We start from the raw sequence: 12,055 nt of genomic DNA, 5'->3' as shown, positions 1-12,055 counted from the left end.
ACCAAGGATCCCTGCTGACTTCGAGTTGGATCTTAAGGTTTGCTGTGTTGCTGTGCAGAAGCTCCTTGGTACACTACTGCTATTTAAGGAATACAGAATTTATAAATATCACAGTGCAATTTGTGGAACCTTCAAAACTGTACAGCACAATGGTCATGAGCTAACAAATAACAAGTGGTTCACCGCTCTATGGTCTTCCAGGTATCACCAGACTGTGTCTGAAAGCATAAAAAAATACTATGAGACCTGCAGCCTACTCGGGGCTTTTTTCCTCATTCATTGTGGAAAGAGCCTGTATCCCTCTTCCTCCTCCATGCTCTCTCGTAATTTTCAGGTGCTTTTTAGTCACAGCTGTGGTGTATGTCAGAGCATCCTAACAGTTGGGGCAGTATGGAGAGGCCATGCTTGGTAAGAAGCCTTTTCTGTGCCCTGACAGAAGCTACTGTGGTGTAGCTTGGGGGATACACAGCCAAGCTCTTTGGTGCACATGTTAAGCTCTGAGTGCTGAAGCCTTTCATGAGACTGCTAAACCACATGGTCACTGTTGAGGAATCAGCAATTTGGAGAATACAGTCTTAGAGAGTGTGTTGACCTTGGGAGTTGTGCTTATGAAACAGGGCATGGACAGTCATGAGTTTTGATTTCACGGTGAACTGCAGAGTGATTTTACTGTGTGGTGATCTGCAAATTTGAATGTCTGTCCAGAGCAGCCACAGAAGGTAGAAAAACCCCATAACAACATATGAAACAGAAATAGCTGACATTCTCCTAACAACAGGAAGGATACAAAGATGGATAATGTACAGAATCCCATCTCTGACAAGGGTCAGCAGCAGATGACTGGAGGAAACAGGCAGATGACATAGTTGAACGCAGCGGTGGGTTGACAGCACCCTACGTTAAAACCAGTAGTACAAGTAGGAGTAATGTTTCTTTGAATATGCTCTGCTCTGTTTTGATAAGTCTGCAGTGGTTGCCTTAAATTACTGTTTAGATCTCCAATCTACTCTTTGCCTTCTCCTTTGTATTGAGTAGATCAGTGAGATTTCATCTAAGTGGTTGAGAAAGTGTAAATGAGCCCTGTTAATATATCTTGTACTGAGTGAACAATCAACCCATCTGTCCCCCTTCACAAATGTGTGTTCAGTGCCTTGCACATCTTCAGCTGTAGGGAAAAGGCTCACTCACAATGATTGTGTTTGACTCCTGCCCTCAGACACTGGCTATTTGATGGGAATTACCCTCAGGTACATGGAACATGTGTCTAACTTGCTTGTAATACATTCTCTTCTGATGGATCAGGAGTGACTAGGCAGGAGAATTCTCAGTGTGGGGAGAGGATTGTTAAGTGCTTGGCTCTGACTCCCAGAAATGCAGTCAATAGGAGCCCTCTGTGCTTAGGCTGGTTTAACACTGACATAAGCATGAACACTTGTAGTTAAATGTATTCAGAATAAGATGAAAGAACCAAATAATTTTGAAGGCTCCAGAGGCTGTGTAATCCAACCACTAGCTCATAGAAAGTCCAGTTAGTGCAGGCAGCTCAGGACTGTGCCTAATCAAGTTCTTAGTATTTCTAAGGATGGAGATTTCAGTCTCTCTGGGCCCTTCCTAGTGTTTGACCATCCTCAAGATGAAACATTTTTTTGTATAGAATGAGAATTTTTTGTATTCAGCTGTATCTGTAGCCTCTCATCCTTCTGCAGAATTCTGAGAAGAATTTGGCCCTGTCTTGTCTGTGTTATTCCATTAAGTCACTAAAGAGATCAGAAAGATTTCCATTGAGTTGTCTCTCTCCTTGAGGCAGAATGAACCCAGTTCTCTCAGCCTCTGCACACACATCACCTACCCCAGTACCCTGAGTGTGGTGGTAGCTCTTTGCTGCACTCCCTCCAGTATGCTGAAGTCATTTTTATATGTGGGAGCTCAATACTGGACAGAGCACTCCTGATGTGATCTCAGAAGGATCCATTAGGGGAAGAATCACTTCCCTCGGCCTGCTGGCTGCTTTCTTGCTAAAACAGCCAAAGATGCAGCTGGCCTTTGCTGAAAGGGCAGGCACTGCTGACTAGTGCTCAGCTTGTCCACTGGGACCACAGGTCTTCTTCTGAAAAGCTTCCTTTGAGCCAGCTGGCTCCCAATGTGTACTGCTGCATGGAGTAATTTGGGTGGCTGTTTGCTTGCAGGCGTATAGGGACACATGGTTCGCTTACTGAAGTACAGACGCACATTGCTTCTGCAAGAGGCTCTGCTTAAAGGAGACCTTTCACTTGAGAATGTTACATGCACAAGTTGCAATATTGTGCTGTTTTGTCACCATTATTTTGTGCTGTGAGGACAAAGATTTTACTGTGTTTTCCAAGAATGGCTATGACAACAAGTATTTTCCCTTCAGTCTTTTACAAATAAATTCTGGCTAATCTTTATTAGGATTACTTAATGAGACAAAATGAAGCAGAAAAGTGCTATTAATGTCAATGGAAATAGCACCAGCATTTGCCTTATGCAGTGATTTGTAAGCAATGATAGCTTGACTGCTTGTACCATCTACTGCTCAGCCTCACTTTGACAGCTGGGAGTCACGTGCTGCAATGGAGTGGTGGTGGGGACCTGTCCAGACTCTATTACAGGTACCATTTTCCCCCAGATGGCACTAGCCAGCCCTCCTGAAAGCTTTCCTATCACTGTCCTGTATTTCTTCCACTGGATAAAATCAGGGTGTACAGCTGGCTCAAGTCACATAAGCGCAATACAGCAGCAGAACTGGCTTTGAGTGACTGGAACCCCAGGTACTGGGAAGCAGACCTCTAGCTCACACAAAGGATTTTCATGGTATTCCAATGTGCTTCCAGTTGCTAAGAAATTAGTGCAGTGGCTTTTGTTGTTGTACATAAGAGATTTCTTTGTGAGGAAATATTAAATGTCATGTGCTGTGAATAATTCTTCCATGTTTATTTTTGCTGTTTGAAAAAGACGTGCTTATGTTGTGCAGATTTCCTGGATAAGGTGATCAGACAGGCAAAGTTCTCAGATGTGTTTACCAGCAACATTACTTATATCTGTGGACAAAATGTTTTATGTGGACTTCCCTCAGGCTCTCAGAGAAGGAATCTGTAGGACACTTCATGTGGATCTCTTGTTTGCTTGGTTTCTCATTCAGTTGAAAGAAAGGGGCAGCTCTGTTAGGATTATGTTCTGGTGTCTCTCTTAAATTTCCTGTCAGATAGGTTAAGGTAAGTTCAGATTGCAGTAGTGCTGAATCTAAATACTGATCTTTGCGAAATGTTGGGTTTTTTTAATCGACACATATGTGGTGGTGATGTTGTGAATAGTAGAGCTTTCCATCCTTCTCCTAAAAAGGATGTGAAATGTCTTATAACAGTCCTTAAATGTGCTTTTCCTAGACTCCACTGCATACTGTTGAGTGGTCCCTATGGTGACAGTGCTGCAGTGAAACTAAAAACACAGCACTGAAATTCATCACTACGGAGGACCCTGCAGTTAATTCTCTTGGTAGCCATATTACAAAAGGAGCTCTACAGTTATTAGCATGCCTTGATATTTAGCTCTATAGTTAACATGCTGTGGGATGCTTAAATTTCATGACAACCTTAAATCTCTTCTTGGCTGACTGCTGAATAGTTCTTTTGTTTCCCTTCCTTTCCAGCGCGAGATGAGAACATGGCCACTTTCCGTGGTTCCGAATACCTGTGCTATGACCTGTCGCAAAACCCCATCCAGAGCAGCAGCGATGAGATCACTCTCTCCTTCAAGACATGGCAGCGCAACGGGCTCATTCTGCACACGGGCAAGTCAGCCGACTACGTCAACCTGGCCCTGAAGGACGGGGCGGTCTCCTTGGTCATTAACCTGGGGTCCGGGGCCTTTGAGGCCATTGTGGAGCCGGTCAATGGCAAGTTCAATGACAACGCGTGGCACGACGTTAAGGTGACACGCAACCTGCGGCAGGTAATGGTGAAGGGGAGAAAACGCTGGGGAGAATTTTGTTTTGTTTTATTGGGACAGGAAGATGGGAGAGAGCAATGGAGAAATGGGAAAGCTCAGTGGTATTGCCAGAGTTTCTCCACCTATTCTGGATCTTGGTGCCTAAAGGACAGTGAAAAAACAGTAGTTGGGAATTTATCCTTCCTGCAATATCTTTATTTCCACTTTATCAATTTTCTGTTTTTTTCCCAGTTTGATTTAATAAAAAAAACTTGTGACATAACTTTACTTTCATCTCTCTTCTCCTTTTTTCTTTTTATGTTCTCCCTTTTAAATGTTATTATTTCCTTAATTATGATTCAATCTTATCAGTAATATTCTTGTTGCATTTAATTACTCTGGGAACAGAGCCTATTTCCAACAGCCAACGCTCTACACTCTCTCCTTTTTCTTTCAGTTTTGTTAATTGGTTTAACCATTGCCATGATGTCACAATTCTAATTCTTAAAGTCTTTTGTTTTTCTTTTCCTTTTCTTTTGTGAGTGCATATGAATGTGCAGGTGTGCAGGCTGGTGGGTATGTGTGTAATTATTTTAACTTTATAGCTTTGGAATTAATTGGCTGGAGTCTCTCTGAGTCTTCTTGATTCTCTGTTCTTCTTTTCTTCTTTTTGATTTTTTCCCCTTCTTTCTATAATGAGATTCTACTTTATTTCTTGTCTCTACCTTGAGACTCTTCTGTTGGCTGTGAGGACTGGAAAAGTGGAAGGATCAAAAAATCCCAAGCAAACTCAGATCAATCCAACACCCTACAATTCCACTTTGGAAAAGTTTTTCTGATCTTACCACTGTAATTTTGCACATCTACATGCTGCTTTTCCTAGCAGACAACTGTATCAGGTGACGTATTTGGTTGTAGGCTAGTCTTAAAATCCTGAAGCCTTTCTCATGAAATATAAACTCAGACATAAATAGATAAGATAAAATTAAATAACTTTGCTCTGAAAGGTGGTAAATACATCAAGTTACTAAGGCCCATCTGCTGCATGATAAATGAAGTTTACACAGTGAATAGGAGCTATTTGGTATCTTGCTGATTGCTGGAGGAGCAGAAATAACTTGTCAACTAAGATTTAAAAATCAATTTGTGAATACAATGTGAGCTGTTTATTTTCTCATTAATGTCAATATTAACACAACCTTTAATAGCTTTATATAAGTTTATACAATGTAATTAGTGGTAACATGTTACAGTAGCTAAGATCAAATGTGTCTGTGAGTATAGGATAATCAGTGCCAGGGGTCAGAAGCAGTCTCTACTAGTAGATGTCAGTGGATAATTTATCTGTTATCAGGATTTCGTGTCTTTCTTTTCAATATTTGGGTGTGGGGCTGAAGATTTTTTTGTCTTTCCCATGTAAATCCCTGTATTTCTACATGTTTAGGATGTCTGGGTCTGACAAGAAATCTGTCATCAAACTTTCATGAAGCTATGGAATTCTTACCTATGGAAAAAAATCAATCTGTTTTCAATAGTTTATATGCAGAAGCAAATTTCATTTCTTATGCAGTGGATGGGTCTTCATGATCCTATTTTTTCCAAGCTTTCCCATCAGCAGAGTAGAGGGAGATGCACCAACTAGTCTAGGTTTGTCAGTCTGGAAATGCCAGAATATATGGCTTTATTTGATACGGGTTTTTTTTTATTTTTAGGTAGTTTCAGAACAGCTGGTCCTTGAATATCTCAGTAGCGCTTATTGGCCATTTTAGTTAATCATACTTTTTACTTTTCATTGGGAATCAATTTCAGTGGGCAAATGTGCCTGAAGCAAAATGAATCCATGCTGCATGCCAGGATTGGTTTGGATCTTGAAGAAGCAGAAAGTGAAGGGTCACAAACAAAACTGTGGATGGGAAGCTGTCACAGTCTTGTCTTAATATTTTAGCTAGTGATTTTTTAATTGCTCCACAGAAGTGGACCAAGGAAATGGAAATCTGTCTATGCCTTTTCATATTTGATGAGACCAGGGCAGTACTTTGGTGATTGTTAGAAAGCAGGTAGTCCCTTGCCAAAGCATCGTAAATTTTTAATCCTCCTGATCTATTCACTGTGAATGTTTTTAAGTGATCCTGAATTCTTAAATGGTCCAACTTGACTGGGCAAGAGAGAGCATATTTTAATGAGATGGATGGGTTCTTTCCAAAGAAAGGCCAGTCTTCAAATCAAATTACATTTAATTAGCAGAGGTGATTTGGGGTCCAATTTTATAGTTAAACATGACAGAATACAGTTCAACCAATAAATATCAATAAGGCTGGACTTTTTTTTAGTCATCTTTTCCCTGGATACTTGCATTTTAACTTCTGATCTGTCTCAAAATTAAGACATTGACCCAGAACCTAAAGCTGCCCAGATATTGGAATTGATGAGGCCTTGAGGCAAAGCAATCACGATAGTCCTAAAAGTTGGCATCCATTATAATTTTGTATAACCTAAATAATTTTGTATGTAAAAGATTATTGGCTCTATGTCTTTCCTGACATAAATTCACCTGTAATGTTGCAGTATAATATAGTTCACTTGAAAGTCTTGTTTCCAGCTGTGCTCAAGTTTCCTAAAAAAAAACCCATTTCAAAACCAAACAGAAAACCCCAGCGAAATACATTTCCTCTGAATGTTGAAGCTTTATAAGAAAATCAGTAGCCTCTTTGTAATTGGTTGAAAATATTGCACTGGAGATAAATATATTTCTCTTTAAAATGAACTTTAAAAGCAATAATTTAGAAATTCCAAGAATATTATCTAAATCTAAGCAATTCCAGCTAAATGGACTATCAGCAGCTTCAGATGCCATCTAATCTTTTCCTCTGCTTTTTTGGGGGCTAAGAGAAAGGGGAGGAGGATTTGCATAATTTTTTGGCTGTTTCTAGAATTAGAGTGGAACTTTAAATAGTTGGACTTTTGCCCAGTACTTTTTGGAATTGTTAAATGTTTCGTAGCTAAGCTGGGAGAGTACTAAGGGCTGCTTTTTTTTAGATCAAATGACTATCACAGCAGTTAATCTCCTTAGAGACAAACCAAGTGAATCCACAGATTCCCTTGAGTAGTGATTGTTAATGTCAAAGCAAATCTCCTTGTTTATTTATCTTATTATTTCAGTTAAAAGTAAGCCCTCTTTCTGTCTTGTGAGAAACCTTTACTTAGAAGTAGGATCATGGCTGCATTTTACCGGGGCTTTCAGAGCTTGTTTGGGGCAGTGTGGTCTGGTGGGAGGAGGAGCAGAGGAGACTGAAGGTCAGACTTCCTGTGTCTGTCTTCAGGTCTGCTGCTGACACTCTGTCTCATTTTTAGCATGCTCTTCTCCATGTCCCATACTTCAAGTCCCTTGTTTGTAAAAATAAATTTACTAAAACGACAATTTGCTGTGAGTAATACTTCCTTGGTGAAGAATTCAGGAGTTTGTGCTCATTATACCCAAGTACAGAGTATTATTAATTCATTCCAATTGGCAAATAACCTTGGGACTTTATGCTCAATGCCACAAAGTCTTCAGAAACTTACTTGCCTAGTCAATGCACAACTCTGAAGCCTGCAAGCAGATGGTTTTTACATGAGGCAGCGTAGATCTTGCTTGTGTAATTTAGGATAGTTCTTGCCAGCTTCAACTGGAACAAGGACTTGGAGCTTCCACAGGTTGCCCTTCCCTATTAACACTGAAGCTAGTCACAATGCAAAATCTACTATAAAGATCTTTAGTTCCTCAAATGCTAAAAAGCAAACAAGATGCAATGTGTAGGTTCTAACAGTTGGCATCTGCATGCCTTGGGACAGGTTAAAAAAGATTTACTAAACCAAACTGACTGGTAAATTCTCCTAGCTCCTGTGTAATAGAGATGTAGTGTAACAGAAGGGATGCTAAATCTTGTCAATCTTTTGTCTTCGACCTGGACACAAGCAACACAATTCTTTCTATACAATTCCTCGACATGTTGCTCCCTACAGTAGGAGAGGTTCAATTCCTTTATCTTGGATGACAGAAGTGAGCTACAGGCAAACAGCCAAGCACAGGCCCTGTTATGTCCTCCTCCCGAAAGTCACAAACTCAGCTGTTGTAAAGAAACCTGCAGACTGGGAAACTTGGAAGGAAGACATAGAGTCTTGGACTCATCTTCATCTGTATCCTCCAGTCAAAGGAAATACTGGCCTGCTTGTGATACTCTGCAACACTTGAGGGTAGTGAAGCTTGGAAGAGGAGCTGGCATGTTGGTGGGTGGTGGCGGGTGAAAGAAGGGAGTCGTGGTTGGGTTTGTGCTGAAGGGGCAAGCTGTGTACTCTGTGTGTATATCTCTGAGAGTAAGGTTCTTGTTTGAGGGAAGCACCTTGATGAGCATTTGAAGAGTAAGTATTGCACTGTTTTAACTTTGCTTCAGGTTTGGATAATGTATGTGAGGGTTGAAGTTAATGACTAATACCAGGGTGGGAAGAGTAGGCAGCCCCCTCTTTCTTTACAGTCTAGATGGCATGGTTCCCCATAGAGTCCTGGTCATATTGTCCTCTTTCTCACTTTGTGTGTCTCAGGTGCCCCACGCCTTTTTTTGAAAAACTAACACTAGACCATTCATGCAATGTGTCATTTTTACTAACCAACTAATGTACTAACACCCTAACGACTCATCTTTGCTTTTAGTTATTTTAATTAACAATCGTTCTGTTCACGATTTTTTAATTTCCTTTCTTCCCCCTTTTCCGCAAAGCACTCAGGCATTGGACACGCTATGGTAAACAAACTACATTGTCTGGTAGATATCATTCTTATTGTCTCTTTTTTTGGGTTTGCCGTGTGTTACCTGCCTTTTCCTCCCCCTACCTGCTCTTTTTCCCCCCTCCTTTATACTTACTGCTTCCTTTAATTTTATTCTATTTTCATTGAAAACACTTTTTTTCCCCCTTCCTTTTTTTTTTTTTTCCTCTTTTTGAATAGAAAAATGAGCATCAAAAGCAACTAACACAGCTCTTCTGGAAATGGGGTTTGGACATTTCTTTCATTGCTTTCTTCACCTGTCTTTAGTTCTTCTTTTCCTTTCTGGTGATAAATTGTTGGGGTTTTTTGTCCCTTGTTTTTGAGTTTAGATTTCTTTCTTTTGTTTTTGTTTTCATTTGGCTTTTTTTCTTGGCTTTTAGTTTGGCTTTTTTTTTTTTTTTACTCTGAAGGTTTCTAGATCAGAACCACTGCAGGGCCTCTAGTCCATGGTGGTGAAGGCTCTCTTTTTGTCTCACCCTTTTGTTGTGACAATGGCTATTACAGGCAAACTGGCCAGAGTTGTCCTCTTTCTCCTGATTTCCCCCTACTTCCCTCCCTCTGCTTTCTCTCCTCCTTCTCCCTCTTGCTCTCTCTCTCACTTTCTCTCTCTCTCTCTGACCTCTACCTGCGTGGCCAACAGGAGCTCAGCCGGTTGTTTGTTTCAGTACACACTCTGCATGGCATGTCCACGTCTGGTGACTCGCCCGTCTCCTCCTGGCCTCGATCTATTTTCCTCCATCTTCCCTTGAAACCACTAACAACATCTAAGCAAAACACATAAAATTCACTTCCTCCTCTCCCAACCTCTCCTTCTGTCACCCTTCACCCTCCATGTGTTTGTGGTCAGAGATTTTGGGGACATTTCTGTTTGGTTTTTTTTTGTTATAATGGAGTTTGTTTGGTATTTTTATTTTTGATTGCATGTGAGTGTGAAATGGTTTTCTCTCCCTTTTTCTTCTCCTCTCTCTTTTTTTTTTCCTGTCGTCTATCTGGGCCTCAGATATATTGGCATGACATGTCAAAGAGCAGTGTGTGCACGCTTTGTATCTTCTTTCTTTCTTTCTCATATCTGCTTCTATCACATTTGTTGGTGTGTGGTTGATTTATCTTGATTTATTTGATTTTATTTTGATTTATTTTCTTCTTATATTTTTGTTATGGGTTAGTTTGTAAATTTTTTTTCCTTTTTTTGTCTTTTTTTTTTTTTTGTGGGTGGTGGGTGTGTGTCTCTCCAGGTACATGGCATGCACATCCATAATGTATTGAAAGTGAGTTCCCTCTCCCCCTATCCCTGAATGCATGATCGTCAGTGTGCCATGAGCAAAAGAAACTTAAAAAATAAAAAATACCAACTTGTCTTCATTAGTGTTTTTTTTTTTTTTTACTAACAACCATAACTAACTGTAATCATTAAAATAAATTCTAATTAATCATAAAATCAGCTAATATGAGAAATGTCTTTCAAGGACAGTTATATTTTCTGGCCTGAATAGATGGAAAGCATCTGGATGGATAGGCTGCTGGGTAAGCCTGAGAGTGCTGATGCACCAGAAAGGGGAGAAGCAGATGCTGAAGCATTTCTCTGTGGGAAAATCAGACCAGAAAATAGAGCTTGACTGAAATAAAAAAAAATGCATACCAAATCTCAACAAAATCCTTAATAAAACTGGCATAAAATTATAGGGGAGGTAGGTTGTTCTGTTCAAGATTGTAAGGTCATTGCTGGGATTTTCTTTGTCCATTGTGTCCCTCAAACAGGTGACAATCTCTGTAGATGGCATCCTTACCACCACGGGCTACACACAGGAGGACTACACCATGCTGGGCTCGGATGACTTCTTTTACGTGGGAGGGAGCCCCAGTACTGCTGATTTACCTGGGTCTCCAGTAAGCAATAACTTCATGGGCTGCCTCAAAGAGGTAACTATTTCAAATTAATTCTTGTCTCTGTGCTTTTGATTTGTTAAAGTCATCACTCTTTCCTGCCTTACACAATCACTTCTTTCCCTGATGCTTAATTTTATACTGATAACTGGAACAGCTCTGTAAAGAAAAACTTGTCATTCATCTGGACAGAAGGCTGGAAAACTCATGAGCTTAAGTGCAGAATCATACTTCTAGTGCTTGGATTACAGAAAAAATGCTCATGGTAGTAGGAGAGGTGTCTTCTCTAAGCTGTTAGCCCTTCAGAAGAAAGCATTACTATCTTCTAGGCACTTAGGCAATAGCCATCACATAAAGGCAAATGGTCTTTGATTACTAAGTAGCATTTTGAGATGAAAAAATCATAATCAGAAGTTTATTTAGGATACTTTTTAAGGTCTTCTATTTCACCTGGGAGTATAGTTAGATCTAAATTTTCCAGGAAGATACAGAAATGGAATAAAACAGAAAAATAAAAGTTGAAGGTAGCATAAAAAGTGTAAATTTTGCAAGAAGAATGTAGCATGAGGGTGTAATGGAGGCATGGCAATCATGTGGCATGTGGACATGAAGTGTACCGTGTGTTATGATATGATTATTGAGAGACACCTTCTCCTCGAATTAAAGTGTAAACAAAACCATATGCTGAAGTCAATAGTATGGATTTTATTGAACAATAAAATGTGAGGTAGAGAGATAGAAAGAAGTATAAAAGAGAAAAAAGAGAGAGATAGATTAAGCAGAAAATAGTCACCATCTATGCATCCAGTGCCATCCCGTTGGTCCTTCTTCACCCTGGGCTTCTCAGTGGTGGGGGGCCTGAGGTCACTCAAAACTTTTCCCTATTTATATATCTTTGCAGGCAAAGGAATTAATGCTCATTGGTTACACACTTTTATTCTATTGGTTAAATGATTCCCTTGCTTCTAATGCTAATTAGTCCTATGCTCAGTCTTTCTGTTTTTTTTTAGTTGGTGGGTTTCTTGAGTTGGTGGGCTGTGAGTCAGTGGTCGCAATCTCTCCTTGATGGAATTACCTTTTACCCAGTCCAAGCTGATTCAGCACACTTGCTTTCCTTGTGGCCCATAAATTCTGCATTCTTTATGTCCATTATGAGTTATACATTCTCCTCTCACAGATTTGTTTACCTCCCCCTAGGCTTTAGATAACACCTGGACAATAGAATCACCTCTATCTTATTTCAAGTTCTGAGTCATAGTGGCTTAATTTACAGTCCAAATTCCTGGTATCCATGGAGGCATATTTGGGGAAGGGATTGGGAGGTGGGGGGTTCCCTCAGTGGTCATAGATGCCATCTGTCCCATAACTTGGGGTGATCTTTGTTTGACTGGGGATATGTATAGGGGAAGTTGCTTCTTTACAAAG

At 40.1% G+C, this 12,055-nt stretch overlaps 1 protein-coding gene across 29 annotated transcripts in view; it reads left to right on the top strand.

The window, feature by feature from the left end:
* The window catches only part of NRXN3 (neurexin 3), a 985,201-nt gene that overhangs the window by 261,937 nt on the left and 711,209 nt on the right, over window positions 1–12,055 (top strand). For 20 of the 29 annotated variants that reach the window (XM_048307857.1, XM_048307861.1, XM_048307848.1 and 17 more), the window contains 3 exons: window positions 3,668–3,969; window positions 8,700–8,744; window positions 10,505–10,666. In XM_048307857.1, coding sequence (XP_048163814.1) covers window positions 3,668–3,969; window positions 8,700–8,744; window positions 10,505–10,666 — 509 coding nt within the window. Of the gene's footprint in view, window positions 1–3,494; window positions 3,514–3,667; window positions 3,970–8,699; window positions 8,745–10,504; window positions 10,667–12,055 lie in introns of those variants that run through there. The other 9 variants (XM_048307859.1, XM_048307858.1, XM_048307855.1 and 6 more) reach the window with 3 other exon arrangements.

This window comes from Corvus hawaiiensis, chromosome 6 (assembly GCF_020740725.1).
Source record: "Corvus hawaiiensis isolate bCorHaw1 chromosome 6, bCorHaw1.pri.cur, whole genome shotgun sequence".
Lineage (NCBI taxonomy): Eukaryota > Metazoa > Chordata > Aves > Passeriformes > Corvidae > Corvus > Corvus hawaiiensis.
This window is presented reverse-complemented; position numbering and strand designations above follow the sequence as displayed.